Source organism: Syzygium oleosum, unplaced genomic scaffold, assembly GCF_021117445.2.
Source record: "Syzygium oleosum isolate NSW1041296 unplaced genomic scaffold, Sole_v2.1 Sole_v2.53, whole genome shotgun sequence".
In the NCBI taxonomy this organism is placed as follows: Eukaryota; Viridiplantae; Streptophyta; class Magnoliopsida; order Myrtales; family Myrtaceae; genus Syzygium; species Syzygium oleosum.
In genome coordinates this window covers 1,509,584-1,533,391 of record NW_026607537.1, presented here as the reverse complement: position 1 = coordinate 1,533,391, position 23,808 = coordinate 1,509,584, and the positions used below count along the sequence as shown (strand labels likewise).

General features: G+C 42.1%; 1 protein-coding gene and 2 pseudogenes across 1 annotated transcript; 1 reads left to right on the top strand and 2 right to left on the bottom strand.

The window, feature by feature from the left end:
- The first annotated feature begins 699 nt into the window (after positions 1-699).
- On the top strand, positions 700-5,041 carry LOC115668269 (protein kinase PINOID-like; annotated as a pseudogene).
- Positions 5,042-5,353: 312 nt separating this feature from the next.
- Positions 5,354-8,124, bottom strand: LOC130136883 (protein kinase PINOID-like; annotated as a pseudogene).
- Positions 8,125-19,253: 11,129 nt separating this feature from the next.
- Positions 19,254-23,336, bottom strand: LOC130136858 (FK506-binding protein 3-like). The gene is made up of 5 exons (XM_056307404.1): positions 22,872-23,336; positions 22,418-22,805; positions 21,383-21,445; positions 20,084-20,173; positions 19,254-19,738 (listed from the first exon to the last, which is right to left on the bottom strand). The coding sequence occupies exons 1-5, from the start codon at positions 23,018-23,020 to the stop codon at positions 19,688-19,690; spliced, it is 741 nt and encodes a 246-aa protein (XP_056163379.1). The 5' UTR covers positions 23,021-23,336; the 3' UTR covers positions 19,254-19,687.
- Between the last annotated feature and the right edge of the window lie 472 nt (positions 23,337-23,808).

Here is a 23,808-nt window from a genome sequence, read left to right as displayed (position 1 = left end):
TCCCTCTCATCTCTGAGGAGGTTTCTGTGTCCTGTCTCTTTTTATGATTTCTCTTTCTCTGCTTACTCTAGTCTCTATCGTCGTCGCCGCCTCCTCCTCTGCCCGATCGCCGCCACCACCTCCTCCTCCACTAGGTCGCCGCCATCTCCTCAGTGTAAGTTTCTCCCTCTCATCTCCCGAGGAAGTTGTTGCGTCCTGTCATTCTGCTCTTTTTCATGATCTCCCTTCTCTACTTGCTCCGAGTCCTCCGTCGTCGCCGCCGCCTCCTCCTTCTCCGCCCGATCGCTGCCATCTCCTCACCGTAAGTTTCTCCGTCTCATCTCTGAGGAGGTTGCTGCATCTTGTCTCTCTTCATGATTTTTCCTTCTCTGCTTGCTCTAGTCCCTGTCGCTGCCGCCGCCTCCTTTGCCGTCCAATCGCCGAAAAATGAGTGAAAACACGTTTGGTAATTTTCAAGGTTTTATCAACATAGTGTCCCGAATAAAGAAAGAGATTGAGATCTCAGTTGGTGCATCAGCTCATTGTCTCATCAGATTGAAGGTAGCTGCATTTATTAATGAGGGCTTTAGAGTATTCAATTGTGAATGTTATTTGGTAATTTTCCTTAATTCGTGTAGGGATACGAAACAATACTGAAGTTGGTCATCCCAAGTGCTGAGATGATGGACAACAAAATAGAGCGAGTAGGGCCTGAGGATTATGGAGCAGCCTTTTGACCTAGACGGTAAGAGCAGACTTTTGGCAAAGAGATACAACACCTTTAGCCGCCTCTCCTTCGACGCGTGGCAGCTCGACCACTACCATGGCCACGGCTCCGCCTACAACACCGAGGCTCATCGGTCCTCCTCCCCCGTCGTGGCCCACCGGCCCTCCTCCGCCTTAATCCACCGCAGCCCGAGGCTTGGATTTCGCGACTACCGGCTCCACAGCTGCATATGATCCGGTGCCATCAGCACCATCTACCTCTATAACCGCAATGGGACCTCCAATGACGGAGAGCCATTTTACGCGATGAAAATGGTTGACAAGCAGGTGGCGGAGAAGAAGAAGGAGAGCCGGAGGGTGGAGATAGAGTGGAGGATCCTCAAGATGGTGCACCACCCGTTCCTGCCCACGCTCTACGCTGAGTTCGAGGTCTCCCACTTCTCGTGCATTGTCATGGAGCTATGCTCTGGCGGCGACCTCCACTCCCTCCTCCACAAGCAGCCCAACAAGTGCTTCTCTCTCGCCGCCACGAGGTACCCCACATTCCCTCTCCGATCCACCGTGTTTGTCCTTTTCTTTCTTTTTTATTTCAAGAATGTTTTCTCTCTGGTTAACTTCTGCAGTTTTCTCAACGGGTGACCATGGAGTTCTTTCTTCATTCCACGAACCCTTTACATTTTTTCACGTCATGTTGTTTCTAGATCTGTCAAATGGGTGGGTCGGGTCGAGTCGGGTCATAAATGGTCTAACTCAAATTGACCCATTAACCCGTTTATGATCCATTTTATGTGCAATGCAATTTTCTTAACCCATACCCGATCATACCCATATTGCTAAAACACTTTCATTTTTAATTAAATTTAGGAAAATTCATACCCAAACTGAGATGTGAGCGCGGAGTGAGTGAGCGCAAGATTGAGTAAGGGCGAGAGAGATGAGTTGAGTTTAAATAAATTGTAAACTCATTTATGACCAATTTACGACCCATTTAACACCAATATTAGACTTATACCCATTTATAACCCATTTACTAAATATAACTAACTCATTTATGACCTATTTACTAATATATGGGTTAAGAAATGAGTTTATGACCCATTTTGATAGGTCTAGTTGTTTCGCTTCTCTACATGGTGTGATTCTATATGTTTTGTTCTCATATGCTTTTTTCCCTTTGAGAGGTTACCATATTTTCGCGAGGTACCCCACATTCCCTCTCCAGTCACTGTGTTTGTCCTTTTCTTTCTTTTCTATTGCAAGAATGTTTTCTCTCTAGTTAACTTCTTCAGTTTTCTCAACGGGTGACCATAGAGTTCTTTCAAGAGTGTTTTTTATTTCAAGAATGTTTTTTCTCTTTGGTTAACTTTCTCAATTTTCTCAATGGGTGACCATGGAGTTCTTTATCCAACCAAAAAAAAAAAACCATGGAGTTCTTTCTTCATTCCACGAACCCTTTACATTTTTTCATGTTATGTTGTTTCGCTTCTCTGCATGGTATGATTCTCCATGTTTTGTTCTCATCTGCTTTTTTCCCTTTGAGAGGTTACCATATTTTCTGCTTCTGTTGCAATTAGTGATCTTCCATGGATCCTTTTCTTTTAATCGGGTTTTAATTATAATTTCAAAAACAGAAAAAAAAAAAAGAAGAAGGAAAATGAGCCTCGCTTTCAGTGTTTCTTTTTTGTGGTTTGAAGCTAAACCTGTTAAATGGGTGGGACGGGTCGGGTTTGGATCGGGTCATAAATGGTTCGACCCAAATTGACCCATTAACCCATTTATGACCAATTTATGCGTAATGCAATTTTCTTAACCCATACCTAACTCGACCCATACTTAACCCATACCCAATCAGACCCATATTGCTAAAATACTTCCATATTTAATTAAATCTAGGAAAATTCATACCCAAACTGAGATGAGAGTGCGAAGTGAGTGAGCGCAAGGTTGAGTAAGGGTGAGAGAGGTGAGTTGAGTTTAAATCAGTTGTAAACTCGTTTATGACCCATTTACGACCCATTTATGACCCATTTAATACTAATATTAGATTTTTACCCATTTATGACCCATTTAATAAATATAACTAATCAATTTATGACCCATTTACTAATATATGGGTTAAGAAATGAGTTTTATGACCCATTTTGATAGGTCTATTTGAAGCTCAGACATTCACGAATTTTTTTTTTTAGTTAGAAGATATTCCCGGATTATATACCTGACAATAGCAAGATTATGGTCAGAAGATATTCCCGGATTATCTTTTCGGAAAAAATAATGTAATTCATTTTACTGTAAATAAAATTAATAAGAGATTAAGTAGTGAGAAAATAAAAAAAAAGATTATTTGGGGGGGGGGTGGGGTTTTGGTTTTTTCAGGTTTTATGCGGCGGAAGTTCTGGTGGTGCTAGAGTACCTCCACATGCTTGGGGTCATCCACAGGGACCTAAAGCTCGAGAACGTGTTAGTCAGATCGGACGGTCATATGATGCTCTCTGACTTTGACCTCTCCCTATGCTCCGCCGTTATATCCCCATCGACGAATCTGGACCCCTCCTTCGCCTTGCCTACGCCCTCCCGGTACGACCCGCGTCCGCAGACGATCCCTCCTTCCCCTTCACCGTTCTCCTATCTCCCCAGCCTCAACCAGCCCTTTTGGTCGTGCAAGAACCAGAACCTCGCCCCGAGCAATCTGGTGTTCGTGGCCGAGCCGGTCGATGCCCGGTCGTAGTCCTTCGTCGGGACCCATGAGTACATGGCACCAGAGATGGCCTCCGGCGGGTCCCACGGCAACGCCGTCAACTTTGGGCTCTTGGGATCTTCATCTACGAGATGGTCTACGGCCGCACACCTTTCGCTGACACGTCGAATGAGGTCACGCTCCGCAACATCATCCAGAAGCCCCTCGCCTTCCCCGACCCCGACGCGCCCGTCACGACCCATGAGCTCTACACCCGCGACCTCATCGCCGGGCTGCTCTGCAAGGACCCGGCCCGTAGGCTCGGGTCGAGGCGCGGGTCCGCCGACCTCAAGAAGCATCCCTTCTATGAGGGCCTGAATTTCGCCCTCGTCCGGTCATTGACGCTGCCTCGGCTTGAGGCTGAAGAGGCGGTGACTTTCAAACAGCCTTCGATTTCTGAGCAGGAAGGAAGAGAGGTTGAATTTCGGCCACGTGTCCAGCTAGACCTGGCAGTTTGGTACCGTACATTTGTTTTCCTTATTATTAATACTATCTTGAGAAAATACTAGATACTACTATGATTCCACCGTGGCAAAATAAGAGTGCCCTCCGTGCGACACATGTCAGAGGATCCCACCCGGTCAGACACTTCTAATTTTGAAAATATAATGCCTCTTGATCAACCCTCGGCACTCTCGTGCCCCAACCCCTCTCTCTCTCCTCCCGACTCAGAACGTGTGCTCCCTCCAACTCATAGGATAAAGGGAAACTAGCATTTTTGTACTCCTCCGAACCAAACCTCATAGGATAAAGGGAATATTTAAACCCTACAAATCCACATGCACCAAAATTGCACGAAACGAAAATGTGGTCTCAAACCGGCATAAGAGAGAAGGTCATGCATTTAGACCTATGAACGCCGCACTCGCAATCCTTTAAACATCCAAAAAATTCAACACCCACGCCACTTTACCCAAGCACAACCTAGCAAAAATAACCATAGATTTACATCGGCGCAAACCAAAACAGCGAACAGAGAAATAGGAGACTTTTCAAGTACCGGCAATAGAGAGAAGGCCAGAGGAGGTTGTGGTTGGCTAGCCAGTCGTAGAAGACGGGGACGAGGGACTTCCACCGGGCGTACTTCTCATCGACCACGTACTACTGCTGCGACCTCTTCTCCTTGGCCACCATTGACGACGACGACAAAGACTTGGCTGCCGCCGCCGGCTGAGGCTGTTGGTGGTCTTTGGCTACGGCTTCGCCTTCTGCCATCGCTTCTTCAGGGCTTGTGGCACACAAAGCGTCGAGGCGGAGGCTAGGGCTAAGGCATGGCGGACGTGGAGGCGTCGGCAAGGGTTGGGCGGAGGCGTCGGCTTTGGCGTCGATGTCGGCATCGGAGGGGGTGTCGAAGGAGTCAGAGGGAGTGCAAGTTCTCAAAGTACAGAAGGAGTCGGCGTCGGAGGCAGCGCGTCTGGGAGGAGAGAGAGGTTGGGAGCACGAGCGCGTAGAGGAGCGTTGGCGTCGGCGTCGGCATCGGAGGCGGAGGCATCAAAGGAGTCGAAGGGAGCGCACGTTTTGAGTCGGAAGGAGAGAGAGAGGGGTTGGGGCGCAAGAGTGTTGAGGGTTAATCAAGAGGCGCTATATTTTCAAAATTAGAGGTGTTTGACCGGGTGGGACCCTCCGACATGTGTCGCACGGAGGGGCACTCTTATTTTGCCACTCTTATTTTGCCACGGTGAAATCAGAGTGGTACCCAATATTTTCTCATGCATAGGACTTTCTCTCATGTTCGCTTGGTCTAAAGTTAGTTAGGCACGTATTTCGTACACATGATAACCCCTATAAGACATGGACAACCTACTTTCTAAGGCTAAGATAATATTAACAATGAGGAAAACAAATGTACGCTACCAAACTGCCAGGTCTAGCTAGACACGTGGCCGAAATTCAACTGCTCTTCATTCCTGCTCAGAAATCGAAGGATGTTTGAAAGTTACTGCCGCCGTCATTCACCGCCGCCTTAACCTCAAGCCGGGGCGGCTTCAACGACCGGACGAGGGCAAAATTCAGGTCCTCGAAGAAGGGATGCTTCTTGACGTCGGCGGACCGGCATCGAAACCCGAGCCTACAGGCCGAGTCCTTGTAGAGTAGCCTGGCGATGAGGTTGCGGGTTTGGAGCTCATGGGCTGTGGCGGGCGCGTTGGGGCTGGGGAAGGCGAGGGGCTTATGGACGATGTTGCGGAGCGTGACCTCATTCAACACGCCGGCGAAGGGCGTGCGGCCGTAGACCATCTCATAGATGAAGATCCCAAGAGCCTACTAGTCAATGGCATTGCTATGGGACCCGCCGGAGGCCATCTTTTGCGCCATGTACTCATGGGTCCCGACGAAGGAATGCGACCGGGCGCTGACCGGCTCGGTCACAAACACCCGATTGCTCGGGGCGAGGTTCTGGTTCTTGCACAATCGGAAGGGTTGGTTGAGGCAGGAAAGACAAGAGAACGGCAAAGGGGAAGGAGGGATCATCTGCGGACGCGGGTCGTATCGGGAGGGTGTGGGCAAGGTTGAGGGGGGGTCCGAAGTCGTCGATGGGGATACAATGGTGGAGCATAAGGGGAGGTCAAAGTCAGAGAGCATCATATGACCGTCCGATCTCACTAACACATTCTCGAGCTTTAGGTCCCTGTGGATGACCCCGAGCATGTGGAGGTACTCTAGCGCCACCAGCACTTCCGCCACATAAAACCTGGAAAAACCAAAACCCCACCCTCCCAAAAAGAAATTAATCTTTTTATTTTCTCACTACTTAATCTCTTATTAATTTATTTACAGTAAAATGAATTATATTATTTTTTCCAAAAAGGAAATAATCCGGGAATATCTTCTTACCATAATCTGGCTATTGTCAAGTACATAATCCAGGAATATCTGCTGACTAAAAAAAAAAGATCCATGAATGTCTGAGCTTCAAACCACAAAAATGAAACACTTAAAGCGAGGCTTCTTTTGCTTTTTTTTGCCGTTTTTAAAATTATAAATAAAACCCGATTAAAAGAAAAGAATCCATGGAAGGTCGCTAATTGCAGCAGAAGTAGAAAATATGGTAACCTCTCAAAGGGAAAAAAAACAGATGAGAACAAAACATGAAGAATCACACCATGCAGAGAAGCGAAACAACATAACGTGAAAAAATGTAAAGGGTTCGTGGAATGAAGAAAGAACTCCATGATTTTTTTTTTTTGGTCGGATAAAGAACATCATGGTCACCGGTTGAAAAAACTGAGGAAGTTAACCAGAGAGAAAAAATATTCTTAAAATAAAAACATTCTTGAAAGAACTCCATGGTCAGCCGTTGAGAAAACTGAGGAAGTTAACCAGAGAGAAAACATTCTTGCAATAAAAAAGAAAGAAAAGGACAAACACAGTGACTGGAGAGAGAATATAGGGTACCTCGCGAAAATATGGTAACCTCTCAAAGGGAAAAAAGCATATGAGAACAAAACATGGAGAATCACACCATGCAGAGAAGCGAAACAACTAGACCTGTCAAAATGGATCATAAACTCATTTCTTAACCCATATATTAGTAAATGGGTCATAAATAGGTTAGTTATATTTAGTAAATGAGTCATAAATTGGTTAGTTATATTTAGTAAATGGGTCATAAATGGGTATAAGTCTAATATTGGTGTTAAATGGGTCGTAAATGGGTTATAAATGAGTTTACAACTGATTAAAACTCAACTCATCTTTCTCGCCCTCACTCAATCTTGCACTCACTCAATCTTGCGCTCTCATATCAGTTTGGGTATGAATTTTCCTATATTTAATTAAAAATGAAAGTGTTTTAGCAATATGGGTATAATCGGGAATCGGGTATGGGTTGGATATGGGCCGGATCGGGTATGGGTCAAGAAAATTGCATTGCACATAAATGGATCATAAACCGGTTAATGAGTCAATTTGAGTCGGACCATTTATGACCCGATCCAAACCCGACCCGACCCGACCCGACCTGACCCATCCATTTGACAGGTCTAGTAACAACATAACGTGAAAAAATGTAAAGGATTCGTGGAATGAAGAAAGAACTCCATGGTTACCCGTTGAGAAAACTGAGGAAGTTAACTAGAGAGAAAACATTCTCGAAATAAAAAAGAAAGAAAAAGACAAACACAGTGACTGGAGAGGGGATGTGGGGTACCTCGTGGGGCGAGAGAGAAGCGCTTGTTGGGCTGCTTGTGGAGGAGGGAGTGGAGGTTGCCGCCGGAGCAAAACTCCATGACAATGCACAAGAAGTGGGAAACCTTGAACTCGGCGTAGAGCATGAGCAGAAACGGGTGGCCCACGATCTTGAGGATCCTTCGCTCCATCTCCACCCTCCTACTCTTCTTCTTCTTCTCCGCCGCTTGCTTGTCAACCATTTTCATCGCATAAAATGGCTCTCCGTCGTCGGAGGCCCCGTCACGGCTACAGATGTGGATGGTGCTGACGGTGCCGGATCATATGCAGTGGAGGAGCCGGTAGTCGCGGAATCCAAGCCTCGGGCTGCAGCGAATCATGGCGGAGGAGGGCTGGTGGGCCACGGCAGCGGAGGAAGATCGGTGGGCCTCGGTGGCGGAGGCGGAGCCATGGCCGTGGTGGTGGTCGAGCTGCCACGCATTGAAGGAGAGGCGGCTAAAGGTGTTGTAGCTGCTGCCAAAGCTGCTCTCACTGTCCGGGTCAAAAGGCTGCTCCATAATCCTCAGGCCCTACTTGCTCTATTTTGTTGTCCACCGTCTCAGCACTTGGGATGACCAACTTCAGTCTTGTCTCGTATCCCTACACGATTAAGGAAAATTACCAAATAACATTCACAATTGAATACTCTAATGCCCTCATTAATAAATGCAGCTACCTTCAATCTGATGAGAGAAAGAGCTGATGTACCAGCTGAGATCTCAATCTCTTTCTTTATTCGGGGCACTATGTTGATAAAACCCTAAAAATTACCAAATGTGCTTTCACTCATTTTTCGGCAATCGAACAAAGAAGGAGGCGGTGGCAGCGACAGGGACTGGAGCAAGCAGAGAAGAAGAAATCATGAAAAGAGATAGGACGCAACAACCTCCTTGGAGATGAAAGGGAGAAACTTATGTTGAAGAGACGGCGGCAACCTAGCAGAGGAGGAGGTGGTGGCGGCAATCGGGCGAAGGAGGAGGCGACAGCGGCGATAGGGACTGGAGCAAGCAGAGAAGGAGAAATCATGAAAAGTGAAAAGACGCAGCAACCTCCTCCCGGATATGAGAAGGAGAAACTTACGCTGAGGAGACGACGGCCACCTAGTAGTGGAGGAAGCGGCGGCGGCGATCGGGCGGAGAAGGAGGTGGCGACGACGATAAGGACGGGAGCAAGTAGAGAAGGAGAGATCATGAAAAGAGCGGGAATGACAAAATGCAGCAACCTCCTCAGGAGATGAGAGGGAGAAACTTACGCTGAGGAGACGGCGGCGACCTAGTGAAGGAGGAGGCGGCGGCGGTGATCGAGCGGAGGAGGAGGCGGCAGCGGCAATAGGGACTGAAGCAAGCAGAGAATGATTTAAGAGCGGGAATGACAGGACTCAGCAACCTCGGAAGATCGGAGGGAGAAGGCCGGCGCCGGTCTGGGTCGGCCGGCGAGAGGCTGATTTTTGGCTCCGCCGGCGTCCCCGTGTGCCTGTGCACGAGGGATCAACCCGACCCGGATCAGCCGATCCGACCCGAGTCAACGCCCTGGGTCAGATCCGTTAACCCGGGTCGGTTCCGACCGACTCGGATCAATCGATCCGACCCGAGTCAACGCCTTGGGTTGGATCCATTGACCCGAGTCGGATTCGACCGACCCGGATCTGCCGACCAGACCCGATTTTTAATATAATATTATTATTTTATTTAAAAATATTTTTAAAAAAAAGTCGAAATTTTTTTATTTTCTTTTAAAATTAGGATATAATTTAGACATAGTATTGTATGATATTTTTTTTAAATTATGTGATATATCTGAATGTTTTAATTAGAATATAATTGCATAAATTGTTATGTTTTGAATGTTGTCTGCCTTAGTTAGGGTTAGAACCTTAGGCTGCATATCTGTCTTGATTGCTAATTAGTTATAATTGTGTACTCGTTTGATCACCTTACATGTTAGGAGAAAAGTCCTAAAATCAATCCAAATTGCCTGACAAATATTTTCAGAAATGAACAAGGTAAAAAGGTACCGAAAGGGCATTAGTTATCCAACTAGTATAACCAAGTCCCCGAACTCATTTAATCTCTAGTTCGTAGGAGTAGGGTGATTCTCCCAACACCTTACTTAGGTTTCTAATTGACCTATCCCAAATTGATTAGTGGCGACTTCAAGATAAAAATTACATGCAGGTTAAAAACTTAAACCCTAAGTCGCGATATGGTATGGGCTTGGGAGAGCCCGAGTTAAGTCTCAAACCTAAACTTAGCGCGTACCAGGCAAGACCCTTTTTTTGATGATGCCAAAAAAAAAAAAGGTCGGAAGTCGGTCGCGACAGTTTTATTTTCTTTCTCTCCATCTCTCTTCTCTCAAGAACTCTCCATACTTCGTAGTACTACTAATTAATCTGCGCAGGAATGTGATTTTTTAGGGCTTAGACAGGCGATGTTGATGCACTTAAATAGAAGTGACTTTTGATCGTGATAAATAAATGGATACCTCGCCAAAACTCTATCTGAAATTATTGAAGAGATAAGATTAGAACCGATCACAGGTTATCGTTGGTTTTTTGCACTTAAATCTTGGTTTTTCTATATGCCAGTAGCATAATGTAATTGACACACCAATATCCTGCACATCCTTAATAAAGGATGCCCACGTGGACATTCTTTGTTTTCATGTATGTGGAACTTTAATGAAGGTTTATGCAACATTGTTTATTATTCCTCGATCTTTCATATTTATAGATACACTGTACACTTCGGTCAACCTATTTTAGAGATTTCATGAGTGAAGAGAATAAAGAACAGCTCGCGCTTTTTTCACCCAAATATAGCTTGAGACACTCCCTGCCACTCTGAATGGACGGTATTACCCCAAATAAGAACATTAGGATAAGTAAGGAAACTACTTTGAATATGGAAATTCGGATACATTTAGAATTGTCAAAGAAATGTATTTGCAAATGGTTTGAATGTGTTTTCTTATAATGTGATTTCAATTGCCACAATTTTCTTGTCAATAGCTAATTATTACATGTAATCAAGGTAAAGATAATACTCTATGTACTAATGTTTTAGGGAAAATGGTGTTGAAATAGCACGGCCTTATATTTATTTTGCACTATGAAACCATTATTCTAAATATAAACTAAGCACAAGTATGAGTGAAACCATTATTCTAAATATCAATTATTATCATGCAAATGCAAAGTTCCCTAAACCATTATTCTAAATATAATCTAAGTCGGTAAATTTGTTAGCAAAATTGAAACGATTTAGCAAAATTGAAACGTAGTGAGTTGATTTTTTGGAGAAGGACGAACGGTTGAGCGGTGCTCGAGGCAGATGGACCCCTTGTTCAACGATGGGGATGATCCATCCGCGCACAACTTTGGGGATATAATGACATGCATTATCTCCTACTGCAATTGGTTCTCCTCATCATCGATTTAGTTAATTTTATTTAGTTAGTTAGCCAAAACAAATGGATCCCAACATGAAAATAGCTTGACTTAACTACTAAATTAAACACGAACTTTAATAACTTAAACATAAAGATTGCTTTCACGTATCTGAGGATCATTTAGATTTGATCCGATCTAGCTGTAAAGGATTTGGATAGTGCACTCGTAAAGCTCATAACTATCTCTTCACACATATATATTATAAATGTACAATTGCCCCAGCTTAAAAAAGGAAAGTCATTTAGAGAGCAATGTAAGATCATTGTCATGAATTAAAGAGTCTCGAATAGTTCTTGAGAGAGAAAAGAGAGAGAGAGAGAGGAAGAATGGCGGATACACTTCCCATCGGATATTGATTTTGTCCGTCTGACGAACAACTCTTCTCCTATTGCCTTGTGCGGAGGGTATAAAGGGATTTAGTGTTTTCTGAATTCATCCACGAGTTCGATGTGTATGAAAAGGAACCACGGGAATACATCGACAAGAACGTGGAAAAAAGCTTGTATGTCTTCACCAAGCTCAAGATGAAGAAGTCTAGCGTGGAAAGAATGGCGGGTTCGAGACACATGAAGGGGGCAAAAACCACCGCACATCAAAGATCGCCATGGCAATGTTGCTGGTCACAAGAAAAACTTCAATTTTAAAGTGAAAGACGGCTCCTCTTCTGACAGACAAAACGCCGAGAAAGGATCTTGGATTACGCACGAATGCTCCATGCTTGGTCAAGAAGTGAGTCGAACTCTATTGTTCTAGCTTTGTTAATTTATTGCAATGTGCGTCTAGCTTAGGCTTTGTAATTAATTTTTTACCGTTGGAGATGATAGTATATGTACTGTGTGAGTGCCTCTAATAAACCTGTGAAATGTGGTGGTACTTTTCTCATTATAACAAACTCGTTATTTTACATAGTGTATTATAGGCTTCATCATGTTAATAAATCTGGAAAGCTAATTTATTTCTTTTCAAATTAAATGTGAAAGTTATGGAAACCGCAATATGCTAAGGGTGCATTCGTTTCGTGGAAAATGATTGATTTGCAAAACATTTTCTGAAAAATATTGCTTATATCATTTTAAAAAAATTAGTCAACAGAAAATATTTTCATCATATGCCTAACTATTTTCGTGGGCAATAAAAAAAATTTCCTCCATTCATATATATTTGAAAGCAATACAAGTGATTATTTTTCGAATCACTTATTTTCTGCTAAACAAATACACCATTATGATAAATGTATTCTAGCGTTTTTCATGGTAGAGTTTTTCTCATAATATTGCGTCCACCATCGTGCCCTTAGCGATCTGAATAGTGCCACCTTTATATTCTAGGTATTCATCATGTGAATAATTCTTCAAAGCCAAACTAGTTATCTTTTTTTTTCTCATTTTAAATTCTTTCAAAGCCATGTTAACTACAATGCATTCATATAATCAATATAGGTTCTATCTACACAGCTTGATTTGATAAAACATCATAAATTTCTTAACGCCTTAGGTATGTAAATTGCATATTGTTCTGTGCAAAATCCGATTTAAGAAAGAAGAAAGCGGCAGAGGCACTACACTGATTCTAAGCGAGGCAATCAGAATTGGAGAAAATCATCCACTTAAGGATTCTTCCGACTTCAACAACAAAATTGATGTGCCTCACCAAGACATCAAAACGGCACCATCGAAGACAATGTCCCTCTTTTTGGGTCCTCATGTTGAGTGGCAACCATTGTATTGCACAGGTTCAAAAGGGGACATTTTGGCTTCAGCATCTCACCCGTGCTTAGCGATCTCCGCACAAACAGTGTCAGATATTAAATATTTCGTCAGCATAAGAAGGCCAATCGAGTAAAGCTTCATGGGCAATGTGACAGCCAACGGAATTGCGAATTTACTTGTATCCCTGATCATGAAAGAGAATACCGATGATGATGGCTCTCAATGGATAGAAGACAACATTAATTTCGATTGGAAAATCGGCTAGAAGGACTCTAAAGATGACATCGTACTAGGTGGCTCGCCTCCAACAAGTGACGCTACTACATAATAGTTTGTCCCCACGATAGTGGAAGCACTCGAGCGACCGTGTAACAAGGATCTACAAGAATATCTAAACAATGCATTGGATGTAATGGATTGTCTTTTAAAATCGATGATGTGATTTTGCCACATCATCTAAGATAAGAAGGTGGCACCCCACAAATTTACTGTTCCTGCACGTTAAATTCCAGCATTGGCACTTTACTTTCCTTTAATTTCAATCTATACACTTTCCTGTCCAAGATGGACAAAGAGCTTTTTTTCACAAAAAAATCCAAATCAATTTTTTCAGTGAAAGATTTTTCACCGTTTAGGTGAAACAATAACACAAAAAAAAAAACATCTGAGTTACTAATCGAGTGAAGCTGAAAATTGCCTGGCACAAAATATAGTGAATTTGAACCTCGAAACTTGGTAATTAGATGTGGAAGACAATTCGAGTATGTGTCTTGCTTCTGATTTATTCTTGTTATTTGTGTTAATTTGATATATATTTGTACCTTTTATCAAGCATAAAACAGGTAGTCTTATTTTAAAAGACATGATCTATTAACATATTGTCGCCATATGCGTAAAATTAGGTTAAATAAGAAATTTCTCTCTTTAATTTAGTGTTTTTTAATCGTAATATCAACAAAGATCTTACAAGGTAGGGAAATGCTAACATGACATAAAACATGAATGAAATAATTATTAGATCGGCAATATAATAAAGGATTGATGGTAATGGAGTAATTTTATGTAGCTTGATTTGCAGAATGAAAAAGTCTCTCACAATTGTATTTATTTAGTTTACAGCTACTACCTGTGGAATAAACAAAGTATAAGAACAAATGTGCAAAATACCCCTTTATCGATTTTAATCATTACCATAATAGATATAATAATAAAAAGAAATACTACAATTTATTTCCCATGCATCATATAACTCATTTCCCTTTGGTTATAAGTTCCGATATACAGTTTGACATCTTTAGAATCATAATTCTATTATAGCATATCATATGTTTTTATTATAATATTTTAGAAACATATTTTATTTAAATTACTTTTATAATATTTTGTACTAGCCGTCAGTATATTAAAACAACATAGTTATATTAACTATGTTTATTCAATACTAATGATTGAAATCTCTTTTGTGTAAATTGTTGATATAGTGGTGGTAGTGTTATTTATTAAGATGATTAAAAATGTGAAAATTAATGATATAACAATTATAATTCCTCTAATAAAAAGGCCTTATGTTTTAACTATTATAAGATCATTTCTGCATTACAAAAAAGAAAATCAAGTCTACTCCTAATTACTCAAGATAGCCACTTTTCTAGTTCTAGGTTAGGAAAGGGTTAAGGAACAACTTTTCTTGCTATGGGATTTGCATGTGTGGATCTCCGCCCTCTTTCCCCCCGCCACCCTCCACACCTCGAATCCTCCGTCGACCACCCTCGCCGCCAAGGCTCGAACTTATGTTGCCGTCACTTGTCATACTTCGCTTTCCTTCCTGTATGCATGATGGGATTCGTCAATAGTCGGAGTCAAATGTTCATCAAGTGTTGAATTGGAGAATGGGTTGAATCTTCCTCAAAAGTTGTGATATTACATACTAATCGATTAATGAATGTTGCTTTCCAGCAAGGTTCATGATTTTTCTGGAGCAGTGAATTTTTTCCTTATGATAGAGGACTTGCGCAAAATCTTTAGTAATTCCGGAGTCAAACAACAGCCACGGGTAAACTGAGCACCTTTCTCGAGTGCCATCTCATTGAATGGAGGAAGTCTTCCAAAGTTGTCACGGTTTAATAATGGAATAATTGACAAGCAGCTTTTCCACCTGCTGCGCGTACTTACAGATGTTTGAGTCTTGACATTCCAAATGAGATTGCATTTGTTGCACCAGAAATCCTTGCACCTATCAACAGCATCAATCTCTCTCTTCTAATTCTCTATTTGCTATTCTGTTTTTTGTTAATTTTTTATGTGTGCCCCCTTCATTTCTTTCCTTGCTGTATCCCATCTCCCTCCATAATCACCATGTCAAGTTTGGCAAAACATTATCACTCCATGCTTAGATCAGAGAACTAAAAGATATTATCTGAATGGCCTTCATTTATTGAATTGAAAGTCTCCAGATAAGGCTGGCGCTTACACCAGAGCAGTTAAATGAAGCATGTTATGTCGATATGCTTTCCAAAAAAGCTATCTTTGATAGTTTGGCCAGTAACCCAAAAGTACACTACGATGGCCAGTGGTTTTCTTATAAGGTACACTCCACTTTCCTGGGAAGCTCCTCTGTTGTATAAATATCTACCGTCTTTTCTTGAGGTGATAGTTTGGTTTTGGTTTTGGAATTGCTCCAGTCAAAGCACGATGTGAAGGACAAGAATCAGTTACTGAAGTTGATAAGAAGCCACATGGTGGAAGTTGCTGTCATTGACCTTAAGGATGCATTCCCAACTGTGATCGAGGACTTATAGGCACATCGACTTGCTGATTGCGTTCTCCTTCCCTCATTATGACTCGATTTTGTTTTTCTTCATTTTAATTAAACGACTAAGATATCAGCCGCATGCTGAAGTTAGCTAGCTAGGCTAGCGCATGATGGCTTTCTTAAGGGGCTTGAAATATGTTCTTGAGATTACCGTGTAGTCGTTATAGTTGCTACTTGATTGTTGCTGGGGTTTACGATTCATTTTTGGCATTTCCTATTACGTTTCATATTTACAGGGTAACAAATTAAATGACTGCTGAATGAAGCTTGGAGTTCCTGCCATGTCATTTTTGCCACCTGAAACTGATTGGATAGTTGTTCTAGTTGACTATTGGACCCAATAACACACGTATGCTACATCAGAACACAATCACCAAAAGGGTGAAATAGATGTTTCATGCTTTATCTAAACTTCCTATCGTTGTGGTAATAGTTGATGTCTACCATTATCAGCAATATTGGTTTCATGAAGAGACTTTCATCATAATCTGAATCGATGTGCTGGGTCTCTATTATCTTTTAATTTTAGTTTCTATATAAATTGTGATTGGGATGGTCACTGGTTAAGGGTTTAGTAGAGAATGAGGGTTAAAGTATAAGATTTTCGTATTTTTGTGGCCTGGGGAACGACACATGGAGTTCTTTGTTATGCGTCTTGATTTCTTAGACAAATATACAAATATATACAGGCCTTGAAAACTGCTGGTCAAGTATGGCTCCTATCGAACTTCGACTCTCAGGAGGATATTGCCGACCCGAATGATCCGAAAGTGCCCATAAAAGTAGATGACGATCTGAAGCAACTCTTTCGGAGTATTGAATTACCTCGGGACATGATCGACATCGAGAAGGATCTCCAGAAGAATGGGGGATGAAACCATTGACGAACACCATGCAGAGAAGGCTTGCGGCCTAAATCCAAGAGGACGAAGCTCACCAGCGTTCATCTTCCAGAACTCTTCGAGAATCTCAGAGCTTGATAAAGGATGGAGACGCAGAGGCTGTCCTGAACAAACTCATCCAGGAGAACTGCATGGGCGATGATCTTTTTCCCCGTGTCTTCTATTGCTGTACTTATCGCGTGCTTGTTTTGGATCATCGGCGTCGACCATAATCTTAAATATACAGTCGCAGAGTTCTTGAAGTCAGGTTCATCCAAGTTTGGAGCAGGCAAAGAACTAGTACTAGAGAAGTCTTCACGTACAAGATCTGCCAGCAGGGCGTGAACCTCGTCTGAAAGACGTCCTTGGCAACTTCATGCTCAAACTCAAACCTACTGCTACCGGCCGGCCTACCAAGTCTGGTCCTACCAATCAGCAAACCCCATTAGATCAACAAAAGATCAATGACAAATGTATCAGCCGAATCTGTCTCCTAAAACACTTTATGCTTCTTTCGATTCCTGACGGATATATGAGTGGTATACGCACTAGTCCTATCTCTCAGCGATATTAATATGGACAATCCAAGTTTCCCAACATCCTTGCTTGACTGACGTTCGGTTCACAAGCCACTGCGACTTCATCTTACAAATTCTATGACATGTGAGGGACAGTCCCCTATCTCATTACTTGCTCAAAGAACTAACACTGCCATTTGTTATATAAGAATTCAAAATATAATGCTCTAGATTAGGAGTGTGCAAAACGGACTGCCCAAACTGGGACCGGACCGGACCAGACCAAACCGGCCAGTTTGGTCTGTTTCCCGAGAATGTCAGTCCGGTTCACGGTTCTTAAAAGTGGAACCGGTGTTCGGACAATCCGATTCCCGGTTCCAAAGGGAATCGGACCGAACCGAACAGGCCGGCCGAACCGGATCGACTACCTATACTTTTTTAATTTTTTTATTTCTTCAAAAAACTAGTAAAATGTGAACTAAATCGTAAGTGAAGCACATTTTTTTATCCGTTTTTTTCAATTTGAGGATCATTGCATATATATAACTTAATTCAACACGAAAAGATGGCATCAAGTAGTGGGAAAAAAAGTGTGATCGGCTCCATTGGACAAGACCGGTGGTCCGGTCTGGTTCCCGGTTCTAGGACCAACCAGACTGGTGCCCGGTTCCTAATTTTAGGAATCAATTCTCCTAGTCTAGTTCCTGCTTCCACCTTGGAACCGGACCGAACCGGAAACCAAACATCCCTATTCTAAATGCACGCCGCATTAATCTCTGAATTCAAAAAATATTGATTGTCATTGCGAAAACGACATGCTATGAACCTGTTCTTACTCCTCCGTACAGGTCCTCAAGAGCACAAACCCAGTTTCTTGAATCTTAAGTAATTACATAATGTTCTAGCCACTAGTCACAAGCAATTTTGAAGCTCCATATGCCACCAGCTCGCGCCTCAGCCTCTTGTTCGATGCTTGAGTTCTTCGATCCGCTTCACCGATTTGGAAATCTCGGCATTTTGTAGTGGCCACTTCCCGCGAGCAGGTCATGGTCGCAAGCAATTTTGTAGGAGATGAGAGGCAACAGACCAAGAAGTGACGCAAGAATACATGTTCATTGACACATACTTTATAACTTGTCACTTTTGTCGTCCATATATTTTTCTTATTATATGGGGTTTTGGCAAATAATAAAATCAATTCGATTTATCTTTTGAAATATATATATTGCTCAACACTAAAATGGAAAGGTCCCGGGCTTTGTAGATAAAAAAAAGAAAAGACATCATAATTCATTTGGCATAAAAATAACACCAACCATTGTAATTCATCTAACTTGCACGATTTGATTAATTCGGCATAGGAGCTTGCGGATCTACAAACGATCATGAAGTAGAGGATATAAGCCATGTAACTCCTATTAGAATGAGAGCAAAATGTTTGTTCATCATGCATCGGAGTCAATCATATATAATATAAATTTCTGAAAGATTTTGCATTCTTTTTTTCCAAAGACACGTTTTCATAAAAACCTAGTGATCAGTGACCACTGGAATAGACTTATTGATTAAGAAAATTATTTTCTTTGTGAAAAACCACTAAACTTATTACAGAGTTTGCCTCATTGTCTTTCGATCACAATTTTTTGTTTTGTTTTGACCAGTAGATCTTTTAATATCCATAAAATCTTTTTAACAATTATCTACTTTGACTTTGGACAAGTAGACATAAAATGAGAATTAAATCCACTCACTTGGAAGGTTTGATTGTATCGGAGTACGATTAAGATAAGATAAGTTGAGCTGTGCTTCAATTTCCAGAATTGATTTGTCCGGAAAAATTAAGGCACAACATTTTGACTGAATTTGATGAGGTAGTTGATATGCTCAAATCCAACCCCACTTGATAATTACGGATAAAAGAGAGTACAAGCATTATCATTGTCGGGCTTAAATTGGAATTTTGAAGTCGACATCAAATTCACGCAGTGATCAAAATTGACAAATAACATGACGTTTCATGTGTTTTAGCATATGTGCGTAAATGAGTTAGCTACTCAGGCCAGCAAGTCAAACAAATTAAGTATCATAGAGTTCAAGTCACTCGGGTACTTTCGAATTTGACTTGATTTGATACTAAAAGGGTTAACTAGACTTAAGAGTGACCCCTCGATAAGAATCAAAAGTCGGGATTCAAGTTCGAGTAACACAGTAGTTTGATGGATTTGTGCCGTGTAGTGAGGAAAGTTGCTTCTTGCAATGTTGCCCTTGAACAAAACAAGTCAATAGTAGCGTTGGCATGACATGAAACTTTCTAGCCATTCCCAACCCAAATTGCACTATGCAGTGACATTTTCTTTCAATCATAGTTCGGTTCGTCTTTGGAGTCGTACTCAGATGAATGTGAGACTTTCCATTTAAAGATGGCCTCGATACCTTGAAACAACGAAACTTTCCCATATGAAGTAATTCGATTCTGATGTGAGCCAAAAGACCTTAGACGGGGGCATTTCCACGGGCAATTATGATGGTGTGTAGGCAATGGGCATTGGAATCAACGGCTGAAGTTGGTAAACAATGAATAAATCCGGTGGGTACCAAACAAAGGCAGGATTTCCTTCCGAAGGGGGTATTATTGATGACCGAGCTGGTGCAATCAATGAATGATCTTCTTTGCGGAAATTCTAGCTCTATTGTTGCATTTGGCGGGATCTCCTCAACCCCTTTGCTTCCATAGGCTAGCTCGGGGCGGAACTATTAGTAGCCTCTGAGTTCAAGAAGAACAGCTGGGATTCAAATTGGATGCAAGCAAAAGTAAATCTAGCTACTGCTATTTACTCCATAAGATCTGCATATCATTTCATATACTCTCATGCTTGCTATCGCACTTCACTAATATTCTTAGGCAAAAGCGATGTAGCAGCTCTTCCGCCAGTTAATATAGGAACCACTTGCTTAGGCAGTACCTCCTTAGTTGGTTACTTATAAGGAACAGTAGACAGAGCAGCTCAAGAATTGTTTCCCATAGCAGATAAAAGAATATGTGCATTTTGAAATAATAGAAAGGCAATTTTCTGAGTCAGTGAAAGTTGACAAAGACGTGATATAGTACCTGGCTTCCTACTCGCATGCCTTGAGCACCCAAGTCCAAACCCTTAAGTATTGTGCCCCTCTCTGATGGGCCAACATTTAATCCATATGGTTGCAGCAATTAAGAAATGTTATTATTAACCAAGCTAAGGTCAAAGGATGAAATGCCATAGGAACCATAGATACTGGAAGCACAAAATTCACCTTATAAAGATGGAACTAAAAGTTCAGATCTTTATCAACAAATCTCGTAGTTGTATGTTATGTACGAAACCTTAGAACAGAGGTTCGTGGCAGCATCCTAAAACACCATATAAGATGTGTTCAAGTACATTGTTCTTGATTAGATGAGCAGATCCAGAATTTATGGGCATCTAGCAAAAACCATTACCTGCTACCTTGACTTGAATTTGTTAACAGGAGCTTAGGATGAACTACCTTATTGGGGATTCATTCTGATGCTATTTTCAATCGGGCGAATGAGCTTGTAACACTTCCAATTTGTTCACCGTGCTTTTGGAATAACCTCAAACAAGCCACTTTGTCAACCGTCCATGGCAAAGTAATGAAATGTCAATGTTGCATGATATGTTGAACACACGATTCACTTGATCTTCCTAATTGGCATGAGCATCCTCTGTATCGATATCTGGGAGATCTCCCAGGCATTGAAAGGCTTTCTGAACGAGACTATCCATCTCATGTTGTTTGTTGTCTTCATAATCCTTGTCAGTCAACTCCCATAACTTCTTTTCAAAGGTGTCATAAACCTTTTGCACTATGAAATCAAGACTTTGTTTTCGATTAGGGAGTTGCTTGTGAATTGGAACAAAGTGTACCCTACACATGTGCATCACAGATTCCACGGGAACCTCGTCTTGATGGAAACTATAAAAGAGTTCTCTATTGTCATGAGACTGCCAACTACCACCTCCCTTTATCTCTGCCTCTTCAGGTCGGTAGAACCATTGCACAATAACCATCACGTTTTCATTTTTGGTTCGTGCAATATCCTATAAAATCAAAAGTGCCTAGCTGAATATGACAAAACATAATAGAAACCAAGAGTAGAAACAAAGTTTTCTAATACGTAGAAGAGAAATATGTTTGGCATTGTTCAAGATTCTATATTATTGTTCAACAAGGTATCGCTCATTAGAACTTCCAATGCTAACTCATGATGATGTCCATTCAGAAGGAAAGTGGTGAAAATTTAAATTGGATTAGCATGATCTCTAATACTTTTCACATAACTCGATTTCTGAGCCCACACAGTGAGATAAGGAGGCATTGAATAAAAACGGAGGCACCAAATAGTTACCTTGATAATAGCCACATATGGTTTATGATCTGTTTCAGCGGGGTCGACAAGTATAGTATCCTCCTGAATGATAGCCACAAACAAGTAAACAAATGCTACTAGTTATTCTGAAGTGGAAACAAAAAACATGAGAACAATATTTTACTAAATTAATGAAAGCAAAACGTATATCTTTCAGCGAATTACAGAGCCTAAGTGATCATATAGACCAAAGGAACGCAATTTGCCAATATAGGAGACATCAAGAAATCGTAGTGAAGCAATCTTTTCCACTAAAACTGTTGGAAATTGTGATTCATTTTTGACAAAAAAAAATTTTTAGTCCAATCTAGACTCTCTAGATGGATGTGAGTAGCAAGAAAAAGCAAGTAGCAGAAGTCCAAGTCGGTGGACAAAGTCAAGAACTTGGAAAATCCTAGAACAAACTAGTCTACACGTGCTTAGGAAAGAAGTACACTTGGAGGACAAGAATATGACCTCTAGAGTCGGCTAAGATGGCCTATAAATAGGCTTGTATCATTCATGTAAGAAGGTGTGGGGAGATGAGCTTATAAATCACACATACTCGGCTCCTCCGCCCATACTCCTCCATCAATTATATTTGTACCACTATTACGTCCAACTAACGAAACTATTTTCCATTATCCCACTATCTATATCCTTTAACTATCCTTCTTGGTTCATTATCTATCCTCTACCAATTATATCATACATACGTATATTTACACACATTACAAAAATTATAAACTATCATCGATATCATACGATACTTCCGAACAGTTTTAAAAAACTTAACATGGTATCAGAGCTTTATAAAATTTCTACAAAAAACAAAGAAAAAGGTAAGGTCTACAAAAATTAACCTGAAACGAAAAATAAGAACAGCTTTAGTGTTCTCTTATTTATTACCTATGTTTACTATTTAGGCAGAATAACATCACCCGTTGTTACTAAAAAATTCAAAGAAACGATCCCATCCAAAGCAGAATCGCCAAGGGTAAATCGAAAAAAAAAAAAAAAAAAGCAAGTACGCACCAGCTTGTAGTAATCTCCATGGTATTCGAATGCCAGGTAATGCCTCCTCCGCCGGCTCCCCTTGCCAGAAGACTTGTACGGAAGGCCCACAACCTTAACATCCTCATCAGCGTGCTCCTCCTCCTCCTCCTCCTCCTCTTCCTCTTCCTTCTCCCTCTTCCTCTTCGCACTCTTTGCACTCTTCTCCTCTCGCCCGCCCTCCTGATCAGCCTCAGGTTCACCTCCGTATCCGTCCTCATCCTTGTCGTCATCCACGAGCTTCACCGGCTTCCGGCGCTTGCTCCTGGACTTGGCCTCGCTCTCCGCGGGATTCTTCGAGGGGCGAGTGACTCGCTTCCGAGGATGCGGCTCGTCCTCCTCGTCATCGCTCGTCGGGAACTGCCGGAACCTCCGATTCCCCATCGTGTGCTGCGGCTCGTCCTCCTGGTCATCGCTCGTCGGGAACTGCCGGAACCTCCGATTCCCCATCGTGTGCTGTCCTCCGGATGGATTACGAAAATGGAACGCCTGCATGCATCTGGAGAGATTGTGAAAATGGAGCGCCTGCATACACGTGGAGAGAAAGATGGGAGTGAGTTTGAGAGAGCGAGTCCAACGGCACATCTCTCTCGTTGAGGAGGAAGGAGAAGAAGAGATAGATGAATAAGTCAAACTTGGCAAAATCGTCTTCACTCCACTTCCCCGATCTCTCTCTCTCTCTCTTCACTCTTCCTGCATCCATGGCCGACAGCGTCTTCGATGGGCTGTCGCATCCCAATTTGTTTCCTCATACGGCCGTTGTCTCTGGTCTCGGTAAGGCGGACCCACGACTCGAAGCAGCGGTGGAGGCTTTCTTCAGATTGATGAGTTCGGGTAATCAGCCAAATGAAGTATGGCTTCGTTGCGATTCTGACCGCTTGTATACGGCTGACTGAATTGGAGCTAGGTTTGCCAGTCCATTCTTTTGGTGGCTAAAACGGGTTATCTAGAAAGCGTCTCGTTGCGAATGCACTCATGGGTATGTACAATATATGCGAGTGTCTGGATTCTGCTCTTGAATTGTTCGACGATATGCCTAAGAGAGACATTGCTTCCCGGAATACTGTGGTTTTCGGGATGGGTGAAGGCCCAACTGCACGAAAGAGCGTTCGAATCTTTTCGGCAAATGGACCAAATCGATGGTTTTAGAGCCCGATCATATGACTCTTTCTGCAATGCTGACTGCCTTTACTGATACTAGCAGTTTAATTAGAGGAAAACAAATTCATGCTCATGCCGTCATAATTGGTTTGGAGACTGACTTGAGTGTGAACAATGCACTTATTGGATTTTACATAAATTGTGGAACCGTGGATGATGTGGAGGCCTTGTTTGAGAATATGGACACGAGGGGTTACCACTTGGACTGAGAT

Bases quoted from the DNA above. Each gene is read 5' to 3' on its own strand.
- LOC130136858 (XM_056307404.1), bottom strand. From the start codon at position 23,020: ATGTGCCGTTGGACTCGCTCTCTCAAACTCACTCCCATCTTTCTCTCC. The intron at 22,806-22,871 runs GTTCCGGCAGTT...GGGGAATCGGAG, and splicing joins CACACGATGGGGAATCGGAG to GTTCCGGCAGTTCCCGACGA. The intron at 19,739-20,083 runs GTACTATATCAC...TCTTGAACTCAG, and splicing joins GCATGCGAGTAGGAAGCCAG to AGGCTACTAATAGTTCCGCC.